The sequence below is a fragment of the Oryctolagus cuniculus genome, chromosome 15 (assembly GCF_051225735.1).
Source record: "Oryctolagus cuniculus isolate XC-2025 breed Fujian yellow rabbit chromosome 15, ASM5122573v1, whole genome shotgun sequence".
In the NCBI taxonomy this organism is placed as follows: domain Eukaryota; kingdom Metazoa; phylum Chordata; class Mammalia; order Lagomorpha; family Leporidae; genus Oryctolagus; species Oryctolagus cuniculus.
This window is the reverse complement of record NC_142881.1, coordinates 65,781,972-65,807,957: the sequence shown is the minus strand read 5'-3', so window position 1 is coordinate 65,807,957 and position 25,986 is coordinate 65,781,972. Positions and strand designations below refer to the sequence as shown.

Genomic DNA, 25,986 nt, shown 5'->3' with positions numbered 1-25,986 from the left:
AGCACTTGTGCTTTGGGTATTTGCCAAAGCTTGGTGCAACAACAAAGGAGCTTACATTCACAAAGCACTTAACAGTCTACAGCATCCTGTATTTACTAGCTAAGCCTTTGAATCAGGGAGGTGACAAGATCAGGCCTCGTCCCAGAGAGCAGTGTTTTAGGAAAACGAGCTGTGATTTGGAAAGACCTGGCTTTGCTTTCTCTTAGATTTTTAGCTGGGTGTTTTGACCATTAAGTTAGCTTCCTTGAAGGCTCAGTCTCCTGATCTGTAACTTGGAATCAATGTCCCACTTGCTGCACAGGGTGAGTGTGTGGAAGGACTGCTTTTGAAAACAACATTGTGAGTCATTATTTCTAAAGCAGAAGGTCGGCCAGAGAGGCCAGTTCCTTCACAGCTGGGAAGGCACCACCTGAGCTATGAAAACACGAGGCTTGACGACAACTCTGAAAGCTAGTAAAAGAATACATTACTGGTTTTAGAAGACGTGCCTGTTAACGAACCCAACCCAACAGTGACTCTACTGCAGTTCTGACGAGCCTGTTTGTTTCCCAGGACACTAGAGGTCACGTGCAGGTCTGACTTCTCTAGTGAGAGCCTAAGTGAGGGGTGTGCAGCTGCTGAAGCTCTTAGATCTGCAGTTTCTCCGCTCTGCTAAGTCCTCCTGTCCCATCAAGCAATATTAGCACGTGGGGCCTACAGAGGAGCACCCAACCTGGCCACACTGCGGCCCCTTTGGAACCCGAGACACGAGGTATCCCCAGTGCTGTTCTTAAGATTCTGGTTTGGTGGGTCTAAGGCAGTGTGACCGTGAGGCAGGCAGCAGCAGGTGCCATCAGACACCCCACAAACCCCAGGCCACTGTTAAAAGAGAACAGGGAGGAGAATCTTGACCCCCCAAAGACAAAAGCAACTGAATACCTGCATCTCAAGGCTCCTGTAGTCTCTCCAGCGCAGACTGCCAGACTCCACCCCGCCACCAGGGCTGTACAGCCTCTTGCCTGTGCAGCCTGCTGGGGCGCCCAGGTCCCGAGCCACTCCTGACCTGAAGCAGTACACCATCACTGAGGACGGACTGTGGTCTCCTTTCCTACGGACACAGGGCCTTAAAGGTTCTTTGCAGGACAGGCCCTTGTAGAAGTGTCTTCTTGGAAGCCCACCCTCAGCCACTACAGGGACTAAAAGGCAAAACAAAACAACTCAAAACAACTCAATGCACTTCATTCTCAACCCAAACAGTGAGAGAAAGTGATGGTAGGGATGAGACCAAACTCCACTGCGCATTTGCCCTCTCTCTGCATGGGGTCTCTGACTCTCATGGGTGTGCAAGCACCAACTATCTGTCATTTCAGAATTCGGAGTCCACTTTGAAGTCTATGGTGTGTGTTAAACCAAGAACGGAAAAGCCATCTTGTCTTCCTCCAAGAGGTATAAAAGTGGTGACCTGCTTAACAAGAGAGGTGGAGCACCCACGTGGAGACATGGAGAGCTCAGCAGGCCGATTTCACGTGGGTGCCACGTTAGGCATTTGCTCCTAGGCTTGTTGCTTGAGTAATCAAATGCCTTCACACTCAGACAGAACTCTCTGGAGGCCAGAGTATTTGTGAACACTCATTTTTTTCCTTGTCTAAACTTTAGATGCTAAAGAAAACCTACAATCAATCATTCACAACAAAGCAAAACTTTCATACCTTTTAAGAAAGTGATTTTTCAAATGTATCATCCCAAATTGGGTGCTTTATTTTTTGGTATTCATTTTTATAAAAATGAAGTTTGCTACCACGGTACTAGGGTGTTTATACGAACTATGCAAATGAGGGAAATGGGTATTTGTGCGGGATCTCTTTGGAAATGAAGATCAAAGTCAAAAAGAAAAAAAACAAATTCACTTTATTTTAAAGACAATGATTGGCATACAGAAGGTATGCACTAGCATAAAATAAACTTTCATGAAAAGCATTAAAATCCATTATAAATTAATTTATTAAATAGGTATTTGGTATATGTGATGGTTTTATTAGATATTACTCTTATTTATTGCCAACCCCTCCCCCAAAGTCAAAACAAATCAGAAAAATCTCATAACTCCAATTTACACTAAATAATTTATTTTCCCAAAATGTGTATGTGTTTTGAGATGTGACACATGATACAGTTCAACTGGTCATTCTCTATCAATCATAATATGACAGGACACAAGAGGCTAAAAATGGCTCATCATAATTTATTTTATGTTAAAATGTACAGCTTTTTTTTGTTTTTGTTTTTGTTTTTTTGAAGTAACTGACTAAAAAGAGAACAGATAAATACAAGAGTGTCGCTGGCTCCTATTTTATACAAGGATTACGCCTCTCCTGCTTGGCCCTTACTGTCACCCTGTACAGGTACAAAGGCTACAAAAAAGGAAGCAATATAAACAGACACAAATAACTTTTTTGCTTTTTTACATGCGATTTGTAAGCTTAGTTTGAGCTATTCACAAGCTACTTCTCTATTTTTCCTTAAAAAATAACTCCAATATTTTATAAAGATAGAAAAATCTACAGATGGAATGAAAATGTAAAGTTAGAGGCATTTCCATAAAATAGCAACTTTACACCAAATTCACTATTTTTTTTAAATCCTGCCAAGTATTTGGACATATATGAAATGTTTCAAAACCTGACAGATAAACACTGAGATATGCTTCATTCAATAAACAGAAGTCTGCATTTATAAAACAGAAAGCTGCCTTTTTTCCCCAAAGAAATCTGTCACCAAAATGGAAAAGGGTCTCAACTTTACACCAAACATTTAGCAATAAAACCCTTTTAACTAACCAAATGGGAATAGCTTTTATAGCTCTTTACAGTTTTATAATTAACAAAAATATAGTTTTTTTTAAACCCTCAAATTAGGGCACCCTAATCAAGGCAAAAAACTTAAGAAATGGCTTACTGTTAGCACAACACTTGTACAGTACTACAAAATGCACTGTCACTAACAAAGACATTAGCGGCATGCTGAAGTGTCACCTTAAACAAAATATACAATAACTGAAAGGCTAAAGGCATTTACATGGAGTGGACGGGGAAGGAAAAAAAAGCTCTAGGTTCCATATTAAAACAGAGAATGGGGGGGGGGGGGGGCTGGATATCCACATTTTTAATGGAAGCAGGCACAACAAGTGGCTGCCTCCAAACTGTAGTCCAAAGAGAGGCCTTTCTTTGCAGAGAATTTCATATAAAAGTTAGTAACAGAAACAAAAGTACCAAAAAAAAAAAAAAAGAAGAAGAAAAAAAGAAAGAAAGAAAAACAACTTGTATAAGGCTTTCTGCTGCATACAGCTTTTTTTTTTTTTTTAAATAAATGGTGCCAACAAATGTTTTTGCATTCACACCAATTGCTGGTTTTGAAATCGTACTCTTCAAAGGTATTTGTGCAGATCAATCCAATAGTGATGCCCAGTGGGCTCTGTGGACCGCCCACATTGTCTACCTTCTCATGTAGGACCCATTGAGAGATTGCTTGGACATGCCTGTGTTCATGTAGCCGTGATGTCCGGGGGCTGTGTACATCATGTTCCCGTGGGGCGGGGTCTGCATTGGCTGCTGGGCATATGGCTGGGTTCCCATCATGCCCATCTGCATCTGCATAGGGTATTGGGGTGTTTGATTCATGTAGCCATGATTGCTGTGGTAGCCACTGTTCATCATTGGCTGGGACATGCTGTACCCATTCATGGCATTGAGAGTGTTCATGTTCATGTTCACAGAGTTGACATTGTAGGCTGGGGCTGGCATCAGGTTCACACTCATGTTCATGCCTCTTTGCATTGTTAAAGTCCGTGCAGGACCCTGCATGGCTACAGTCTGGGAGCGCCCGTAGATCTGTGACTGATGGGGGGCAGTGCCTGGTGACAGAGAGGCCGACTTGGTTCTCATGGACACGTGGCTCTTGCTGGCAATCTGGGTTTGCAGTCTTTGGCTGTGGGAGATGCCAATATTTGATGCAGCCATGTTTCGTTGCAAAAGAGGTGGCGGCAGATTCATTGGAGGAGGAGTCAGGTTGGGGGGTGGGGTCATGGTAGCTTGTGCTTGGGGTCCCCCAGGGACGGAGTGTGGAGACTGAGAAAGCTGAACAAGCCCTGTGTTACTTAATGGTGCAGACAAAGAGGCACTGTTTGCATAGGAAGTCACAGCAGCGGAATGGCTGTAAGGCAATGAATGATCAATAAGTGTGTTAGTTAACTGCTGTAGTTTGGCAAGGCTGAAGGTGGCAGACGGCTGTGGGTAATGCCCAGCCCCAAAATCACTTTGACCCATGCGCTCATATAAGCCAATGTTGGCGTTGCCTGTCTCAGGGATTTCAGCCAGCTGCATTGGGGGGGTGAAGTTAGCAGCCATGCTACACTGAGCCAGTTGCTGACTGCTACTGGGAGGCCTCTCCACCACACAGCCTTGAGGAGACTTGACGCTGCAGGTCGGGGGGGAGCTGATGCTGGTTTGCTGCAGCATGCTGCAGCTCCCGCTGATGTTGGACATCTGCTGGGTGACAGCACAGCTGCTCTGCGTCAGATTGCTGGAGGTGAGGTTGCTATAGGAGCAGCTGTTCTGTGAAGAACTGTTTCCACAAATGCTGCCACCCATAGTAGAATCATAGCTGCTCGGATTTTCATAGTTCTCCGTTGTGCTCTCGATGCTACCCAGATCACTAAATCCGCTGTCCACGACTTGCTGCGAATGATCTGAAACTGAGGGAACATCCATCATTGGACTGGTTTCCATGTTCTGCAAAGACGGCACGGAGATGGCACTTTGATCTGGGCTGATTTGGGCATAGCTGTTTTCCAGGGCAGGGACACTTGGGCTATTGACAGAGCGTACTGACTGGCCAGGATGGGAATGGACAGAGGAAACTGGGCTACTGTGGTCTGATTGTTGGCAGTCATCCAGAGTGGTGGCAATTTGTGGACTTTGGTCTGCGTGGGTGTAGTTCTGTAGGCTTCTACAGGCTTCTTGAGTCTCGGCACAATCCTGAAAGGTGTCGTCCTGTTCCCTGTTCTGCTGCGTCAAAGACTGAACTGCCTGGACCGTCTCAGAGTCGATTTCCACCGGGGCTGTGTTTCCCTCTTTGAACTCAGGATCTACTTCTTCGCTGCTCTTTGGGTCCTGCTTCTGTACCTGTTCTTCTGAGGGCTCCTCATCAGATTCAGGTGCAGTTTCAGTGTCCCCAGCAAGCTCCTTAGGCTCACTGTTACATGGAGCAAGGTCAACGCCACAGTCCATCAAAACCTCTGGGTTTGAATGGCCAGGCTGAACACTAAGGTCTAAAAAAGCCTCCTGGTTTTCCAGTTCTTCTTTGAAAGGTTCTCTTGGGAGTTCTTCCTTCTCCACGTCAGCAGACTCCATGTGACTGTCATCCTCGTCGTCCGCATCATGATCCTCATTGTGAGACGGCTCTTCCTCCTCTTCCTCCTCCTCTTCCTGATCGTCCAAGTGCACAGGGCCGTCCTTCTCCATGGAGACTTCTGGGTCCTCCTTTGCCTGACTCTTAGCACCACCTGGGTCTTTTTCTATATTTACTTCTTCATCTTCCTCCTCCTCCTCCTCCTCTTCTTCCTCTTCCTCTTCTTCCTCCTCTTCCTCCTCCTCCTCCTCCTCCTCGGGTTTGATCAGCTCACTGTCCGGTTTTTCTCCTGGTGACTTAGTTGGACTCGCAGGTGCACAAGTTTCTTCTCTCCTGCCTTCATCCCGAGGCAGCAGAGCTTCCGGAGTCTCCTTGACCTCCTGCTCCGTCCCGCCGGGAGCGGGGCTGCCTCCGTCTCCTGACGTCTCCTTCAGTTCTTCGCTCGTCACCTGGTCATCAGGTTCCATGGGCGTTTCTGGTGGCGTGTACAAATTCAGTTTAAATCCAGTCTTCCTCTCTTTGTTTTGTCTCCACTTAGAAAGCCCATGCTTCGTTCCTTTTGGCCATACTTGCTTGCACTTTAGAGGTTCAGGATTGTCTTTGCTGCCTTCTTTCAAGTTACTTGCTTCATCGTCCGTATTATCTTAATGAAAAGACAGAAGGGGGGAGGAAGAAAGAGTCTTAGACAACTTGAATTCATTACTCTATAACAATTACCAAACATTGCTTTTGTTTACATTTTAAGAGTTGGTGATCAAGATAAAACCAAGAGTAAAGTAACATAATATTGTGGCATAACCCAAGTGAATAACCTAGGCCTTTTGGAAAATATTTGAATTTATCAAAGATTATATTCTCAGGTGCAAAAGCCCAGAGTTCCAAAATGTATTAAAAAATTGAATTTGAGCATTTAGAAATCAGGCAATATGGAGAAACGGCTTAATGCTAACTTCTGTCCAAGGTACCGCTGTACTAGCCAAATGTGAACTGTTGGGTTGCAGACATTTACTGGATTTAAATGATCTCAAATGACATTCACTTCAATCTGAATGTGCTGTTTGGCATAAAAATAAATCCTATACCTCTAAAAATAAATGAACAAATAATTAAATGCCCAGAACATAAATTTCTTGGATCACCATTTCTACATGAAACAAACAACAATGAAATGACTTTTTAAAACATAAGTATTCTTTAATTCTGTCTACACTGTGTTTTAAATCAGTTTGCTGCTGATATGCAAGATTTGAATATTAAAGACAGTTAAAAATAAATAATAATTATAAAGTCCACTTCAGTTCAGCCAACCTTGTTTTTAAGATTTATTTTATGTATTTGAAAGGCAGAGTGCAGGGAGAGAGAGGGAAAAACAGAGATCTTCCATGTGCTGACTCACTCCCAAATGGCTGGGGTTGGGCAAGGCTGAAGCCAGGAGCCTGGAACTCCACTGGGATCAATAACATGAGTGGCAGGGGCTGAGGCACTAAGGACATCATTTCCCGCTTTCCCAAGCACCTTAGCAGGCAGCCGGATGGGAAGTGGAGCAGCCGGGTCTTGAACCAGCACCGCTATAGTATATAGGCATTGTAGGAGGCAGCCTGACCCACTGTGCCACAACGTGGGCCCCTAACCTCATTTTTATTATACGTATACGTACATGTGAATCTGCACACACAGACACACATGCACACACATACTACTTGGGAACAAATAAATATATGAATAAAATATTTGTATAAAATATTCAAGTCTCGGCCGGTGCTGCGGCTCAACAGGCTAATCCTCCACCTGCGGCGCCAGCACCCACATTCTAGTCCTGGTCAGGGCGCCGGATTCTGTCCCGGTCGTTCCTCTTCCAGGCCAGCTCTCTGCTGTGGCCCGGGAGTGCAGTGGAGGACGGCCCAAGGGCTTGGGCCCTGCACCCCATGGGAGACCAGGAGAAGCACCTGGCTCCTGCCATCGGATCAGTGCGATGTGCCGGCTGCAGCGCACTGGCTGCGGTGAACCAACAGCAAAAAAAGGAAGACCTTTCTCTCTGTCTCTCTCTCTCACTGTCCACTCTGCCTGTCAAAAAAAAAATAATAATAAAAATAAAATAAAATAAAATAAAATAAAATAAAATATTCAAGTCTCAAGATCTTCAGAAAATTAAGGACCACACCAGTCTCTGAGAGTCAGTAAATTTAAAGGAAAAGCTTTATAAAGAGTGTAATAACGCTATTGCAAACAGTGTGTTGAAGAGCAAAAGTAGATCTAACAATTACGCTGGAACAGATACCCTTTTTGCCAGAATGAAATGATTTCTAATCCAGCATGCACCTGGCATGCAAGCTTTAGCTTATTTACATAATAAAAGAACCACAGATACATTTACCTGAAGACCTCACATTTCAGAGTTAGGCATATGTGATGGACTGATTCCCTCAGAGGTACCCACACCGAGATGTTCAAACTGGTTCCCTTCTAGTCACAGTGGCAGGCAGTAGCCAAGCAACGCCCCTGGAGTCCATATTCTTATTCTACGGGCCACAGGGCCTCCCAGCTTCTGTAGGGACACTTCCCTAAATTGGGAGATGTTTTCAAATTATTATTTTTTTATGATTTATTTATTTATTTGAAAGCTAGGTTTAGAGAGAGAGGAAGAGAAAGAAAGAGAGATCGGTTAATCTTTTATCTACTGGTTCACTCCCTAGATGGCTGCAACAGCCAGTGTTGGGCGAGACTGACGCCAGGAGCCAGGAACTTCATCCGGGTCTCCTACATGGGTGCAGAGGCCCAGGAATTCGGGCCATCTTCCACTGTTTTCCCAGGCCATTAGTGGAGAGGAGGATTGGAAGTGGAGCAGCCAGGACTCAAACCAGCATGCATGTGGGATAATGGCACTGCAGGTGGCAGCTTTACTTGCTATGCCACAGTGCCAACCCTCTTTCAAATTATTTTTAAGAAAGAAGAAACTGAAAGGAGTCAAGTTAATACAGCCACTAGGAATGTTTAAAGGTAAATGTCATGAAGTGGGGAAGAAAAACAGTGACAATCCGTTTACAGGCTGCAGAGCAGAAAGCCAATAATAATGCTCAATTTCCACACAAAAAGAGATCTCTCACTGCAGTCTGCTGTCATTTCTATGTTTGGTTAAAGAAACCAAAGAACAAGGCTCGCTTTCTCTATACCCAGGATAAGATGTCATTCCCTTAGCAAAATACTACAGTTCGCAGCAACAGTGTTTCTGTTCATTAGGAAAGTCAAGATGTGCGCTGGCTGTGGTGCATTGCATGTGAGTGCTGGCTGCAATCCCAGCTGCTCCAGTTCCAATCCAGCTCCCTGCTAATGTGCCTGGGAAAGCAGGAAGCAGTGGAAACTGGGCCAAGTGCTTGGGTCCCTGCACCCATGTAAGGGACCCTGATGAAGTTTCAGGTTCTTGGCTTTGGCCTGGCCTAACCTTGGCCACTGCAGCAATTTAGGGAGTGAACCAGTGAATAGAAGATTCTTTGTCTCTGTCTCCTCTGTCGTGACTCTGGTTTTTATTAAAAACAAAAAGAAGTCAAGATGCATGCTTATGTTTTTTTTTTTTTTTTTTTTTTTTTTTGACAGGCAGAGTGGACAGTGAGAGAGAGAGACAGGGAGAAAGGTCTTCCTTTACCGTTGGTTCACCCTCCAATGGCCACTGTGGCCAGCGCACTGTGTTGATCCGAAGCCAGGAGCCAGGTGCTTCTCCTGGTCTCCCACGCGGGTGCAGGGCCCAAGCACTTGGGCCATCCTCCACTGCACTCCCTGACCACAGCAGAGAGCTGGCCTGGAAGAGGGGCAACCAGGACAGAATCCGGCGCCCTGACTGGGACTAGAACCTGGGGTGCCGGCGCCGCTAGGTGGAGGATTAGCCTAGTGAGCCGCGGTGCCGGCCCAGCATGCTTATGTTCTTAAAAACTGGCTTTTCAAAAGCTATAGTAATACTTCTGCTTTCCAGGGAAATAAGACAGCCTGTTTCCCTAGAATGGAGTAAGTTCCCAATAGTCATTTCATCTGGAGAGGGACTGCACAGTTCCTAGCCTGACGGGCAAGGGATGGTTACTTTTAAATTAGGTATCAAAGAAAATTCACTGGTGTTTAATGCCCCCCCTCCCCAAGAGGAGTACTGGGTGTTCCTTTCAGGTTATGAGGAAGGACAATTTCCTAAATTTTTTATGTATCATTAAAAGTAATACTGACGGCCAGCACCGCCACACCGGGTTCTAGTCCCGGTCGCCCCTCTTCCAGGCCAGCTCTCTGCTGTGGCCCGGGAGTGCAGCGGAGGATGGCCCAAGTGCTTGGGCCCTGTACCCCATGGGAGACCAGGAGAAGTACCTGGCTCCTGCCATCGGATCAGTGCAGTGCGCCAGCCGCAGCAGCCATTGGAGGGTGAACCAACGGCAAAGGAAGACCTTTCTCTCTGTCTCTCACTGTCCACTCTGCCTGTCCAAAAAAAAAAAAAAAAAAAAAGTAATACTGACGGTATGGATAAGCCTAGATGATGATGATGAATCTTTTTTTTTAAAGACTGATTTTAAAGGCAGATTGACAGAGACAGAGAAAGAGAGAACTTACCTTTACTGATTGACATCACAAATGGCTGCAACAGCAGGGGCTCGGCCAGGCTAAAGCCAGGAGCAAGGAACTCTGTCCTGGTCTCCCAGTGGGCAAGCAGGGACTCAAGTAAGCGAGCCATCATCTGTTGTTTCCCTGTCCCATTAGCAGGGGGCTGGATGGGAAGTGGGGGAGCTGCAATGCAAACTGGCACTCCGACGTGGGATGCAAGTGTCCCCACCGGAGCTCACGCTGCTGCTCCATGCCTGCCCTTGGATGACTCGATAGATAGTGCTGCATCCTCAGACCTTCGTGCCTACTGACACGCACCATCAATGCACTAATATTTGTTCTCCAGGAAAAAAGAAACTATCACATTCTATGCTCATATTGATGATAACACACTCTGATTTCAGAAATATTAAATGTGAAAAACATCACAAGTTATAACTAAGCAAATGCAATGTGTTTCTTACTGATAGACTTCCAAGTTTTTGGGGAAAAGCTAATTTCTAGGATGAACAATGAACCCACCTATAGAAACGTTCTGGCTTTTGAAGCTGTTGCAACAGAGAATTCAATTCCAGGAAGACAGAGCTAGAACCTTTTACGAATGAGAAAGAACAGAGCAGCTCTTGCCTCAGGTGTGTAGGCAAACCTCACAAATGCCTTTGTGTCTAGCTGTAGGAGCCTGCTCTTTGGCAGCGTGTCACACTGAGACATTCACAGGGCTTACAGTTCTGCTACTTACTTCTACAAGTATCGGTATTCTTAAAGCAATGATTGTCTTTTCCTTCCTCTTCCTCTGTTGATTTTTTCTTCCCAGATTGGTGTTGGAATGCTTTTCTCAGGACTGGCTTCCTGCCGTCTTCCTCCACTTCAATCTCACAGGTAGGCTCCAGCTGTGGCATTGGCCTCTCTTCATCTGAGTTGTCAAAGGGCTCATTCAGCACTTCTGTCGTCTCAGAAATGGTCTCAGTTGTTACACTGCTGTTGATCCTCCTGCGTTTACGACCCCTTTTCTTCTTTAGTATAAAAGGCCTCTGAAATTAATTCCAAACATAATACATTAAGAGCTCATGAGCAATTAAATGGGTGGGTCGATAAGCGGCAAACGTGTGCTGAACGTGTCTGAGAATGTACATGTAAAGACTTCTGTAGAGTCTTTGTAGCTAACCTTCCGTGTGATGCTTAACATCCCTCTCAGGCACCAACTACACAGGCAAGTGTTTTCCAAATAAAACAGTTGTTTACTCAAGCAGATGCTTTGAGAGGGAACATCCTAACAGCCTGACTGTAGATTTTAAAGGCTAAGCTTTGCTTTTCTGGCACATGTTTTCCAAGTGTCTGGCTTCAATATCCCACACATCATAGGCATTAAGGTCACCACAGACCTCAGTGTTTCTTTAACTGTTACAATAATTAACTAGCCATCAGGCCACTCATTTCACACTTGGGAACTGTTTAAAGAGGACCTAAAATACCCAAAGTATTACAGGGACCCTGATGATGTAAAGGCTGACCTATTTACACCTACCTCTCTGAACTTCAGGAACCCAAAAAAGAAAAGAAGGAGAAAATACCTTAAGAATAGACAACTCTACGTTTGAATTATCAGCAGGCATGTATTACTGGCTGCTGGAATCTAAGCAAATAATTTTGCAAAGTATTTTAATACAGAAGGCATGTACAAAGGTTAAAAGAAATTAAGGTCTCGGGCAGGCGTTGTGCACAGCAGGTTGAGCTGCTGGAGGAGTGCAAGTTCAAGTCCTATCTCCTCTGCTTCTGATCCAGTTTGCTTCTAATGCATCTGAGAATTCAGCATGATGGTCCATGTACTTGGGTCTGTGCCACCCACATGGGAGACCCAGATGGAGTTCTAGGCTCCTGGCTTCAGCCTGGCCAAGTCTTGGCTGATGTGGCCACTTGAGCAGTGATCCAGTGGATGGGGCCGCTGCCTACAGTGCTGGCATCCCATGTGGGCGCTGGTTCGAGTCCTGGCTGCTCCACTTCTGACTTGGCTTTCTGCTGTGGCCTGGGAAAGCAGTAGGGGATGGCCCGGGTCCTTGAGTCCCTGCACCCGCGTGAGACACCCTGGGGAGGCTCCTGGCTTAGGACTGGGGCAGCTCTGGCTGTTGCAGCCATTTGGGGAGTTGAACCAGAGGAACCAGAGGATGGGAGGAAGACCTCTCTCTCTCTGCCTCTCCTTCTCTCTGTGTAACTCTGACTTTCACTCTCACTCTCTGTACATCTGTATACAAATATTTACCCATTTCCCCATTACTCTCCTTAAAATTAAAGAAACTTTAAAAGACACAGAATATCTCTTATTTAAGATATAAAAATATTTTTTCTAGTTCCACTGAAGTTTGGCACTAATGACTCTCCATAATCGCAATTATAATTTCTTCCCCAAGCAAAAATGTACTTAATGACACGAAATCCAAATGAGGAGTAACAGGTAAATCTGATGTAATCTGTCAGTAATGAGCCTAACAAATTGTTGAAAACACACTGTAAAAACAAGTTCAATATGCTTTATTAAATGGCAACTTCCAGGTAAACTGTGTCTAAGAGTTGTAGTATCTTAGATTTTTTTTTTCCTTAGTATTTTATTCTTTGAGAGGCAGAGAGACAGAGAGAGCTTCCATCCGCTGGTTTACTCCCCAAACAGCCACAAGGGCCACGGCTGAGCCAGGCAGAAGCCAGAAGCCAGGAGCCAGGAGCTTCATTTGGGTCCCCAACGTGGGTGCAGGGGCCCAAGCACCTGGAACATTTTCCATTGCTTTCCCAGGTGCATTAGCAGGGAGCTGGATGGGAAGTAGAGCAGCTGGAACTCGAACCAGTGCCATTAAGGGATGCTGGTGCTGCAAACGGCAGCTTAACCCATTATGCCACAATACAGGCCCCCTGTCTTACATTTTTAATAACGCTGACGTTCACCAAAGGACACACACAGACCTGTTAACTATATTCTGTGATTCAACATTTGCGGTCATTAAGTCTGCTGTCCTATATAAACCATTAGAATTTGCTCAAACGTGAGTGTGGCCAATATAAAGAGCTAGTTTTTGTTAAGAGTTCATTTATATGACAGTAGTCCCTGTCATGCTCGGATTATTATTATTTTTTTTAAGATTGACTCATTTATTTGAGAGTCAGAGGCATGGACAGAGAAAGAGAGAGAGGTCTTCTATCCGCTGGTTTACTCCCTAAATGGCTGCAATGGCAGAAGCTGGGCGGACCCGGAGCCAGGAGCTTCTTCCAGGTCTCCCATGTGGGTGCAGGGACCCAAGCACTTGAGCCATCCTCCACTGCTTCTCCAAGGGAGCTGAATCAGAAGTGCAACAGCCAGAACTTGAAGCAGCACCCATATGGGATGCCAGAGCCGCAGGTGAAGGCTTAACCTACTACACCACAGCACCAGCCCCATGTTTTTGTTTTTGTTTTTGTTTTTTGATGTCTTAAGAGCTGGTTTCTTTCATTATAGTCATAATACACAAATATACTCCCCTTGTACAAAATTATATTTTATTCAGAAGCCTGAATCCACTTACAGGATACTCTTTTTTTTTTTTTTAATATGTATTTATTTATTTGATGTTACAGAGAGAGAGGGGGAGAGACAGAGAATTTCCATCTGCTGGTTCATTCCCCAAATGGCCGCCAACAGCTGGAGCTGGGCTGATTCAAAGCTAGGAGCCAGGAGTGTTTTCCAGGTCTCCAAGCAGGTGCAGGGGCCCAAGCTCCTGGGCTTACTACCTCCCTGCGGCCACCCTTCCACTGACTGCCATGCTTAGAAGAAGGATCATTGAGCTGGAAGAACAGCAAGTTCTTTGCCAGATACTACAAAGGGTGGCCTGGAGTCAGAGCTTTGCCTTGTATTAAGTCTTATCTATGATAAATGCTATGGTCTGAATATGAATTTGCCCCCCAGACTCATACAGGACTTTAAAACCCAAAGTCCTAAGTTAATGGTAGTTAAGAAGGTGGAAACTTGATCCAATTATGGTGTTTAATAGGGGCATAGACCAAATGGGAGATTCTTAAGTCATTAGTGGCGTGGCCTTAGACTGTAGTTTTCATGAGAGAGTAGGTTATAAAAGCTTAAATTTGAGCCCAACCAGTCTCTCTGCTTCCTGGCTTGCCATATGATCCTCCCTCCACAGATGCTCCACCAACCCACCCACTGCAGAGGTCAAAGAATGGGGCTGCCAGAACTTGCACTTGGAACCTTCAACACGGTGAGCTAAACAGACCTTTTCCTCATAAACTAAGTTGCCTCAGGTATTTCATTGTAGTGGTTGCTAACATGCTAACAGCATCTGTTCCCTGTTTATGTCACAGACAGATACTGCCAACAAAGATGTTATATCTTGGGTAAAAAATTACCTAAAGACAAAATCAATTTTTTTATTTTCTGTACCAATGGAGAGGATACGGTATATAAACCACCAGGCTACTAAGAATATAAAAAATTTCAGTGATGTGTAATCAGCCAGAAATGCAAAATATCCCCATCAGTGAGGTATCTCAAATACCTTCCAACAACTGTACGCCAAAGACAAGAGAAAGAAACCACTTCAAAAGCACTGGACTTGAGCACTTATCTGGTTCTGGAGCAGTCTCTAACGAGCTGTGTGACCCTGAATAAGTCTCCTGGCTTCTCTAGGCCTCCAAGGGAGGTTTAAGTGCTCTCTGTGGCCCCTTTCGCTTTCTATAACCTGACTGACTGTACTCTTAGTTACCAGCAGGTGGCAGAGAGTGCTAGATTAGGAATCCAGCCTGTCCCTGGATTCCTGTCACAGCAGTAACAAACCTCAAAAAGTAAACACGATCACAATGGTGAGATGCATGACGAGGTATCATCAGTGGGAGACTGGGTACACAGCAACATCAAGTACAGCCAAAGAACAGAGAGTGAAACAAATACTGATCCATAGAATGTTTGCAACGACAAGTGAAAGCGACTCACAGACTGAAAATCTAAAGAGACACACACCTTTCTCTTTATGGCAACTGACTGTGGCTTAGTTAATCGTGGGGGAGAGCTCTGAATATTCTCTTCTTCCTCCTCCTCCTCTTCTTCTTCTTCCTCCTCTTCCTCCTCCTCCTCTTCTTCCTCCTCTTCCTCCTCCTCTTCTTCACTGCTCTCTTTCGACAGCTCCAACAGCTGCCCTCGCTCCCCTGCCATTGGCCGGCTCTCCGGGGAATGCAGATATTTATTTTTCGATTGTACTTTTGCAGGTGATTGCCTACTGTTAGCTCTAGATGACAGGATTTCTTGCTCCTCCTTTTCCCAGCAGCTAGCTTGTTCCATCAGCCGCTCAGCCTAAGGGGAGGGGTACAAATGGTGGGCTAGTGAGAGGGCAGTTATGCAGCCAGAACCTCTAACAGGATCAGTGGCAAAGGGCTTCTATGTCAGTTCTGAGCAGGACAGCCAGCCAGTCATGCAAATGCCAGCTGTATCATCTCAGGACCCTTTAGCGTCAGTTAGGATAACAAATCAAAGAAGATTGGGTTTCATGGGATATTTAGTGGTATTAATGATGCAGCGAATTGATTTGAGTTCTTTATCACTACAGTACATGCTCACTGGCATGGAGCACTTTAAGCAAGTTCATAAACACAAAGAATCGATTGACATTGCAGCCTTGGAGCTCAGCACCAAATTTGATCTGATTACATGCTGTCAGCAGTGAAAAATGTTGCTTTATGATCAATGATAAATGTTTCATTTTTCATACTCAATTCAATAAAATTATCATGTCTTACCATGCAACCTCAGTTAGTATAAATTAGTGCCATATCATTTCACAAGTTCTCTCTACATAAGCAAGCTTTTGACAATGATTTTAATGACTTTCTTAGCTTAAGAAAGTTACAAGATTCAAGTTATACAGCTCAGGATGACGAAGCCAATCATTACCTCTTTCTCAGCTTCTCGCTCTTCTTCAGAAACTGCAGCATTAGAAATTAAAATTGGGGTCCACCTCAGACTTTCTGGGTCAAGTTCATTGGTTCGGGAACAGGTCTTCAGCTTTTCCATATGGCCCAATATCAACTTTTCCCGTCTAATGATGACAAATCTGTAATGTGACAACAAAGTGCAATCAAAAGCTGAAATTTCATTTTACTTTCTCACAATGGCAATATGCTAGCACCACCATTAACTGGGTTAGGAAAAATCATAAACATCGTCAATCAAAGGGCATGGCAAATTAAAATTCAACCAGCAAAAAGGTAACATTTCATGTTTTCTTTTTATGGGAAGGGTTTTGAAAGCTCCATGAGAGAATCTTATGGAAGGAATGTGCTTAACTTCCAGGAACCGTCTCTGGTGTGAGACGTCTGGGAGGCAGTGGTGCCACCCAGGGGCCTGGTGCTCACCTGCCGTCTCTCTTGTCGATCATGTGCAGATGCTGCAGCGTGGTGGCGATGTCGTGTGGGCACATGCCCGTAGCCCTGCTGATGGCCTTGATGCTGATGTGCCTCTCGTGGTGCTGGTAGAGATATTCTAAGATGACGCTTTTCCAATAGGCCAGGTAGGAGAGGCGGCCCAGATCAGAGAGTGGCTTTTCAGGTGACCCGGCCTGGCCTTCTCTTCTAGAAAGCAAATAGCCTAGGGCAGAAAAACCAAAAGTCCATCTCATTGTGTCATTTCCAGAGCTTGGACAGGAGCCACTAGAAATAATTTAAGTAGCAACAAGCTAAAGACATCGCATCAGAGGAGTGCATTGTTTTATGGAGCCTCTTATCAGTTAGTCATTTGATCTCCAGGAAGTTCATGCTTCTGAATCTTTTACAGTGGCACCATCAGTCAACTCACGCAGTTAGGAGTAGCATTCCAAACATCTATCATGGCTTATGTAACAAAAACTGAAAGCTACGGTTCGAGACAGTACTTCTGGTAAGTCTCACCATACAACTATCCCATCAGCGTCAGATGTTCTCAGAAACTAAATGCTGGGCTCTCACTAGAAATCCTGTTGAGGGACCACCCCACACATTAATGGGCAAGCTGTTTTCCACAGGAAGGACCAAATGACCCTTTGACAGCGGGTGTTAATAAAAGACAAGGGCCTCTGTTGACTGAGTCCACACCGCTCGTTACAGCTAACTAGCGGGCTGATCTGAAGCTTTGTTTTAGGACTCATGAAAGAATGTCTTTCATGTCAACCTGCTGCAACTTCTGTAAGGTCCACCAGTTCTGTTTTCATCTCTTTCATGGAAATTAATTTATAATCCAACCCCAGCATGTTGCTCCTGCAAAGTAGAAGAAAATTCCTTAAAACAAACTATGTCATGTACACTGAGAAAATTCCCACGCACGTTGAGCTGAACGCATTCTCCAGCATTACTGTGATCGCTCCTTGGCAGAGGAACTTGAGAAAGGGGAAAACTTTAACCCACTTGAAGGTAATGAATGAAAGCTGGCGGCTGTCTCGGTAATTAAGAGCCACTTGCAGAGTAGAGAAGAAATGCTATAAACTAATGATGTCTACCTTGCTCTAATTAACTACTTCAACAGCCTTACCTTCATGAACTTCCTAAATTTAAACAAACATCAACCACATACAGTAGGTGGCAGCAATTACAAAATCATGCCGCTCTGCAAACCACCCATATCTTCAGCGGTCTTCTTTATCTCATTTCCAAAATGGCTGCATTCTCAAGAATTTTTTCAATTTTAGGTTTTTTTTTTACAAGCAGAAATCAATGCCTCTGATGCCTTTTCCTACCCTTCATATTCACTGCAAACAATGCAGAAATATGAAAGAAGGAAGTCCAAACCCTATGGGGGTATAATCTCAGCAATTTGCATTTTGCTGGCATTAATTTGGACACTAAAATAAAGGTATAAATTTAACTTTAGGTTTTGCTGAAGTCTTGTGACTTATTTATCTGTTTAATTCACATTTATTCACAGTATTTGACTGAACGCAAACAAGCTGCACAACCTTTTCCAGTCACATCACTGCCGACATGTCATTCGGCTGCAGACTGAGGCTTTCAGTAGCAGTGTGTCGGGAATGCTAACACTGGTGGCCGCTGTGCGGAGCCAGCCCACATCATGTCCTGTCAACAGAGGGAAGAGCTCTCCACCAAGGGAGCCCAAACCTCAGAACACAGATAATTGGCACATCCGTCACCTGCCTGCTAAGTGCCTGGCACACGCTGAGACATTTACTCAGTCGGCTGGAGGTCCAGCTCTGCGCTCCCACGGGGGAGACAACGGGAGACAACGGAGACAACCGCAGCACCATGGATTTGAACCACCCCCTTTTGTCCATGAGATCCCACAATTAAAAGTCCCCTGCAGTGACTGTGAAGTCCCCGGGCTTTCACTGGCTCTTATCTGAACCCCCCAGTCGAGGACAAAACCCTCCCCCATTAGCCTGGCAGAAAGATCTGTCAACCAAAGTGCTCGGAATGCAATACAGGTGCTCCCTAACCTATGCTCCCTACTGCGATGGGCCTCCTTGCCAGGTGGCCCAGGCTCTTCTTTGTTCCATCTTCTCTTCCCACATCCCTACTCTGGACTAAGAGAAGGCCAGAATCCTGAAAAAGCACAATTTACCCAGCGTTCATGTAGTCATACCCTGAGGTAGTACAGTTACACCTTACAAAGTTCTGAGCCTAAACAGATTAGGCCACTCAAAACCGGCAGGCAGTGAGGCATGGGGAGCATTTAGCCGTAAACAGTTGTGCACCTGCTAACCCCACCACATCAAGTAGGTGTCTCTTGGGACACTGCCATGGACACCAACTGCAGTCTGATTGATAATGCCACCGAAGTGTCCTGGGGCCTAAGGAGGCAGAAGGGTGACAAGCCCAACAAGCAGGAGCATACCCTCAGACTGTGCTAGCAACGGCCAGGAGGAGACAGGGCGGCTGCTGCCACCTGCCTCAGAGTGGCTAGGAGGAAAGAAGTGCAAACCAGAGCTCCAATCAGAGTACATCAAGCAGGTTTTCAGGGATGTCATGCACCAACACTGCAGGGCACAAAAGGCCACTTGGTCCCAAGGCACTCTGCATGGCCTCTTCCCTCCGACTCATAAGACTCTCAGGGAACTTACAACAAGGGTGGAAGGGATGGGTACTTATGCCGAGAGCCATCTGGAAGTTCACAAACCTCTTCCTGAAGGAGGAAGTTTCAGATTTAAGTAGAATCTATCAGAACACTACTCAAAATGATCAAGGATATACTTCTGATTCCTCACTAGTTACGTGAAATCACTTGTAACATGTTCAACTACAGAGCTCAGAGGAAACCCTTGTCTATGCTGTCGTGCACTAGGTTGACGGAAGACAGAATCCCAATGTCCCCTGCAGCAGGCACTTCCCTCTGCTGACCTTCACAGCACAGGGTGTTTTCAGTAAGGCAGATCTTGCCACTTTTTGTTTCTATGTTTTCCAGGCTCTTCAAAGCATAATTACAATATAGCCCATCGACAGAATAATCTTTGCTAAGAACATTTTCATTATTGACTAATTACAGATGTGGTGGTTTAAGTTACAGCTCTTAAATTTAACTTACCAAAAAGATTCCAAATAATTGATCTAAGATGCAGGGAAATAAAAAGCACTTATCTTGGAAGCCGGTGTATTATCCTGAGGCATCTGAAACAAGTACAATACACCTCTGGTGAATAGATTCCCATGATGCTCTGACTCCTCTTCCTAACTCAGGATATTTTCAATCAGAAAACCTCAGCTATCCCTGGGGAAACCTAGCTGTTTCAGAAGGAAAACAAAGTGATGTTTGGAGGAGAAATCCCAGGAGCTGCAGTATAATTAATCGCTGGTGAAATTATTCCCTTGAACTTGTCTGTGAGCCAGAGCTGCTGGTGAATAGCACTTATTCTGTGAGTGGGAGCCATATAATTGAAAACCAAGAGGCCCAAAACCCCTCACCCACAACAACTATCCTCATGTTAGCAAGAGCTGACTGCATCATTTACGTCACTGGAACCCACTTACCCTGGGGAAGGTAAGGTCTGAGTCAGTGTATGGGCCACACACTTAATTCATAAGATTATCAAGGTATCTGCTAAAAGGCAAAGGAAAAACATGTGATGTCTACAAAAAGTATGCCTTTCTAAGCTATACTGTGTGGGACCTGAGGATACTTCACCTCTGTTACCCACTGTAGTGAGAGAATCAGTTCTCAGGTTGACCAGCCCTAATCCTCCTGGGGGCTGAAATGGTTAACTCAAATGGCAGAGTGCTGCCTCCAAGTAGACAAACCCATTAGGTTGAAGAAAGAATCCTCCAGACAAGGTCAAGATTTGTTTTTGCACTCAAATTCCCAAAATAAGAGCATAGTAATTGCAAGGTTAACTCTAATTTACTATGAAAATTCATTCCTTTTAAATGACTGATCTTCAAGATGGCAGACTGGGGACCAGTGCTGTGGCGTAGTAGGCTAAGCCTCCACCTGTGATGCTGGTATCCCGTAAGGGCACGGGTTTGTGTCCTGGCTGTTCTGACCTAGCTCTCTGATATAGGCTGGGAAAGCAGTGGAAGACGGTCCAAGTGTTTGGGCCCTGCACCCGTGTGGGAGAGCCGGAAGTTCCTGGCTCCTGGCTTCGGATCGACCCAGCTTCTGTCCGTCTCTCCCTCTCTATCTATAACTTTCTCAAAAAAAAAAATATATATATATATTGCAGACTGGACCAGAAGTGCAATGGAATACTTTTCTGAAGCAAGGGGAGGGCAGTGAGTAAGGGTCTCCCCCCACAGAGGCAGCCAGCCATCCCTCACCCTTGTATACCTCCATCTTCTCCACCTGACACCAAACCATATGAACTTCCTCAAACACTTCCTATAAACTCTGGCGAGCTACTCACTCCCAACTCCCATCTGTCTGGATTATGTGAGTTCAGGGTCACTGGCTGCTTTTAGGGGAAGATAATCTTTGAGGATTACACACCTTTCATCAGACACCTGTTTAGCTCTGCAAACTCTGCTGAAAGGTCCACAAGAGAAGACTGTACAGAGTTTGCAAGCGTGGGAACTGACGCCAGGCCAGGATTTATGACAGCTCTCCTGCAGAGGAAGATGTGATGATTCTGACTGTATATCTGTTCTCACGACGGCAACTCACTGTTTGCCTGTTACGGTTCTCAGGGGTGGGCAGCACTGTGATCAACTTGATCAACTGCATGAATGGCGTGCTGTGTCTCTTCCTTTAATTTTTGTGGTGATTTGGCAATTAGTGTCGGAAGAAGCTGAGCCTCAGTGTTCACATCAGCTTAAGATGATACCAGTGTTTTACTTATGTATAAAACATTATTCTTTTATTTAATGATTTGAAGAGCAGAGAGAAGACAGAGAACTCCCATCAACTGCTGTCACTCCCTAAATGCCCAAGATCCCCAAGTGTGGCTCCACACCTACAGCATCATCTAGGAACTGCTGGACTGCAGCTTCTCAGACCTACCGAATCCAAATCTTTAGGGGCAGCTCAGTACCTGGGCTTCCCTAGCACCCAGGTGATTCTGATGCACTGTTTGAGGACCAGTACTTTATATACTCTGTTTACTCTCTTCTGGAACTGTTGGTCTTGCTGAAGATGTGGAAACCTCCTTGTGAAGTAGGCAGAGTGACTGACAGAGTAGACAGTGGTACTGAAGAAACTCAAATGGGTGAGACCCCACTCAGCCCTTGCTGGAAGAGAACTGGAGAACGGCCTCCCTGAAGCCCCACCTGCCTGAAATTTAGCTAGAGGTCACTAAGCTACCCAGTCACGTTGCCCTTCTGATAGAACCTTTACTGTGCCAATAAATCACTTTTATTACTGCATGGATCCTGATCCAGATGCTGCATTTTTAACAAGTACCAATACCATGACCCACAATTAAACAGCAAAGGTTTGTACATTAAATCTGTGGCTCTCAAATAATTTGGTCTCAGGACAAATTTACATTTAAAAAAGTTACTTAGGACTCCAAAGAGTTTTGGTTTATAAGAGCTATACTTGCAGATTTTACTGAGAAGTTGTATCACTGACAGATATTTATTAATTCATTTAAAGACTAACAATAAGTCCCTTATGTATAACATAAATTTTTATGAAAAGAGTAATTATATCTTCTAATATATAAACAAAATTGTGAGAAGTTACATTTTTGCAAATCTCTCCAGTGTCTGGCTTACGAGAAGAAAGCAAGCTTCTCATATCTGCTCATATCTTCTCACATCTGGTATTCAATCTGCTGTGGTGTCATGGGTTACAAAATCTGTGGAAAACTCCACTGAACATTCATGAAAGAATGAGAGTAAAATGGAAAAATAACATATTAGTATTATTTTGAAAATAGTTATGACTGTGAAGATTTGCTGGATCATACTCTGAGACCACTTACATTCAATATAAGAGGACAAAAATTTTGACAAGTTGGACAATTGGGCCACAAGTATTTTACCACAGCATGACAAATATTAAATACAGTGTGACAGATAACAGGAGGCTGTACAGACTGGTTAAGAGCATGGGCTCTGGAGCCACAGTTCCTAGCAGGAACTGTTCCACCATGTGCAGCTCTGTGACCTTAGGCAACTTATTTAACTTCCTTTACTTCAGATTCTTCACCCAAAGTATGCAAATAATAGAGGTGGGTGTTTGATCTAGTGGTTAAGACACCACTTTGGGCAGCCACATGTGCTCTTGGAGTGCTTGGGTTCAAGTCCCAGCTTGGATTCTGATTCCAGCTTCCTGCTAATTAATGTGCACCCTGAGAGGCAACAGTGATGGCTCAGGTAATTGGTCCCTGCCACACACAAGAGAGACTTGGACTGAGTTCCCAGCTCCTGGTTTCAGCTTGGCTTAGCCACACCTGTTGCAAGCATTTGGGTAGTAATCCAGTAGCTGGGAGCTCACTTTGTCTGTCTCTCTGCCTCCCAGATAATTAAAATAAAATGTGCCTATATATCTCTTAACGGTTCTAAGAATTAAATGAGTTACTACAAAGGCTACAGAACAATGCTTGGCACATTACAGTTACCCTATGTAAGTATTAACTATTATTACTCAACTGAATAAATGAAATTTCAGGGTGGTCATTTGGGTGACTACAGATCCTTAATGTTCCTATAATTAGGTAACATTAAAAGAAATAACATTTGGACAGAAGGAAGGAGACAGACTGTTTTACAGTCACACTGAGAAGAGCTACCTTTCTTTCTTTCCCTACTTTTGCCCCAGGCACCTGAGAACCATTCCAATGTCCCTGACAGAAGCTCTCCAGCCATCCCCTTCTTTTCATAGCTAACCACTCAAATACAAATCGAATTAAAGGAAAAGGCTATGAAAAAAACATTTCTGCCTCAGGAAGAGTCAAGAAACTGGCGAGTGAAAAGTCCCAGCAAGCACGGTTCCATGATCCCAAATTCTCTTTGGCCTTTAAGTCCTTAACTTCAAGGACTACCCTTAGGAAACAGCAAGCCCATCAAACCACAAAAACAAAGACCGCTAAGGACTTCAGCATAACCCAGAGACAGTCCCAGGACACATTAAACAAAGACCTAAATGTTTGAGGAGACTCAAATGTGTCTCTGGGAAAATGCCTGAGTGAGTGAAGTCCAGGGAGCGGAGACAGTAGGTCTTTGGGGAAGGAAAGCTGCCCACCCTGGGTCATATCTCAGTCTGTTTTCCTAAGTTCCCCTCTTATAGTTCTCTTTGTAAAGATCCCACAATCCCTTTGGCAGACCACTCCAGTGTTGAGCTGGATGGAGGAGGGAACCTCTGGCCAATCACACTGAATAGGGCATTCTGCTCCCGTGGCAGGGCCCCTGTGTTGAGGAGGGTGAACAGCAGTGGAAGCAAGCTGATGGCCACCAACAAACGCCTGTGAGACAGCCACGACCAAGGATGAGCCAGCAGTATTTTTTCTAACTGATAACCAGGGAGAATACCTCTCTTTTTTGCTCCTTTTTGAATCCTCTTACTACCCTGGTTGCATATTAAAATCACTTGGGGGCTTTGAAAAAACTAGAGATGTCTGTGTCTCACCCAGCATCAACTCTCACATTCTCACCCAACATAATCCAACCCGATTTCCGATACACTATGGGTTACATTAAGGAAAGGGCCTGGAGATTATGGTTGGGCCAGAATATTAAAGGCAGTACAGCACTAACCCTGCTCCGGCAGCATGCCAAAAGGCTGCGATGGTAGTGGGGGTGCCAAATGAGAAATTCTAGGTACAGGTAAATCTTTGGGGGAATGTAGAGTCAAAGCTGAAGCTAGGAGCAGGATGGCCTTTCATTCATGAGCACTGTGTGATATACTTCACAAAGTTTCTATTCAGGTTCAACATTCAACTGAGGAGTACTTACTTGTCAGTATATGGTGTGTTACCTCATACAAGGCCCTGGTCTAGTCTATGACAAGAATAGTTTTTCTAAGAAGATGATAAATTTAGAACTAGCTGTGCAGGCATGAGCTCCTTGAGAAGAAAACAAGCTAGGATTGGCACTGTGGTACAGTGGGTTAAGCCACTGTCTGCAATGCCTGCATCCCATATGGGTACCAGTTCCAGTCCCTGCTGCTCCACTTCTGACCCAGCACCCTGCTAATGAGCCTGGGAAAGCAACAAAAGATGCTTTACTTGGGTCCTTACCACCAAAGTGGGAGACCTGAATGAAGTTCCCACCTCCCAGCTTTGGCCTGGCCCAGCCCTGCCTGTTTGCAGCCATTTGGGGAATGAACTAGCGGATGGATCTCTCTCTCTCTCTCTCTCTCTCTCTCTCTCTCTGTAACTGCTTCACTGTCTTTCAAACAAATAAATTAATTTTAAAAAGCTACCTGGGACTCAGGATAAAACAATCATACAATGACAGATCACTTATACCCAATTTAAACTATTTGAGAAAGGCAAGAATGTTTAGAAATATGTTTACTGAGGAGCTGGTGTTGTGGCACAGTGGGTTAAGCTGCCGTTTGTGATGGTGGTATTCTATGCCGGAGTGCTGGTTCATGTCATAGCTGCTCAGCTTCCTGCTAATGCCCCCAGGAAGGTGGTGAATGAAGGCCAAGTACTTGTATCCCTGCCACCCATGTGGGGATGAACCAGCAGGTTCCCTCTCTCTGCCTTTTAAACAAATGAATATTTAAAATATATATTTACTAGAGGCCGGTGCTGTGGCATAATGGGTAAAGCCGCTGCCTGCAGTGCCAGCATCCCATATGGGTGCCAGTTCAAGTCCTGGCTGCTCCACTTCCGATCCAGCTCTCTGCTGTGGCCTGGGGAAGCAGCAGAGGATGGCCCAAGTCCTTGGGCCCCTATGCCCTCATGGGAGACCTGGAAGAAGCTCTTGGCTCCTGGCTCTGGATCAGCCCAGCTCCAACCATTGTGGCCATCTGGGGAATGAACCAGCAGATGGAAAACCTCTCTCTCTCTCTCTCTGCCTCTGCTTCTCTATAACTCTGCCTTTCAAATAAATAAATAAAATCTTTAAAAAATTATATATATATATATACATACATATACACACATACACATACTTACTGAAATATATAGGGGGAGGGGAGCTTTTGGGATAGCAAGTAAACTGCTTAATGGGATACTCATACTCATATTCCAAATTGTAAGACCTGGGTTCAAGCCCTGCCTCTACGTTCCATTCCAGCTTCCAATTAACGTATATCTTAGGAGGCAGCAGCTTAGTTTCAGGTTTGGTTCCCTGCCTCCCACATGGGAGACCCAGATTGAGGCTGGGGCTTCTGGCTTCAGTCTGGTCCAGCCGCAGCTACTGTGGGCAACTAGGACTGGACCAGCAGATGACAGCAGTCTCTCTGTCCGTATGTTTCTCCTTTTCTTCCCTGTCTCACTGTCTTTCAAATAAAATAAATAATTTTTGAAAAGAGCATGGTTTCACATACACAGATATATTTTTTGGAAGTAACCAAGCTGTTCATGAAGCCCATTACACGTCATAAATCTGAGCAAAGTTCTGATTCATTATTCCAAGGCATTTACATTAAGTTAAAGTACAGTACCAGTGCCAAGGCCTTAGACATGGCTGAAATTAGGC

General features: G+C 44.8%; 1 protein-coding gene across 18 annotated transcripts in view; it reads right to left on the bottom strand.

Moving 5' to 3' along the window:
• Nucleotides 1-2,088: 2,088 nt before the first annotated feature.
• KAT6B (lysine acetyltransferase 6B) overlaps nt 2,089-25,986 on the bottom strand; it is a 229,521-nt gene continuing 205,623 nt past the window's right edge. For all 18 annotated transcript variants that reach the window (XM_089313499.1, XM_089313500.1, XM_051823152.3 and 15 more), the window contains exons 14-18: nt 16,336-16,567; nt 15,875-16,034; nt 14,948-15,277; nt 10,697-10,988; nt 2,089-6,028 (exon numbers count right to left, since the gene is read on the bottom strand). In XM_089313499.1, coding sequence (XP_089169625.1) covers nt 3,471-6,028; nt 10,697-10,988; nt 14,948-15,277; nt 15,875-16,034; nt 16,336-16,567 — 3,572 coding nt within the window. In that variant the 3' untranslated portion in view covers nt 2,089-3,470. The remainder of the gene's footprint in view (nt 6,029-10,696; nt 10,989-14,947; nt 15,278-15,874; nt 16,035-16,335; nt 16,568-25,986) is intronic.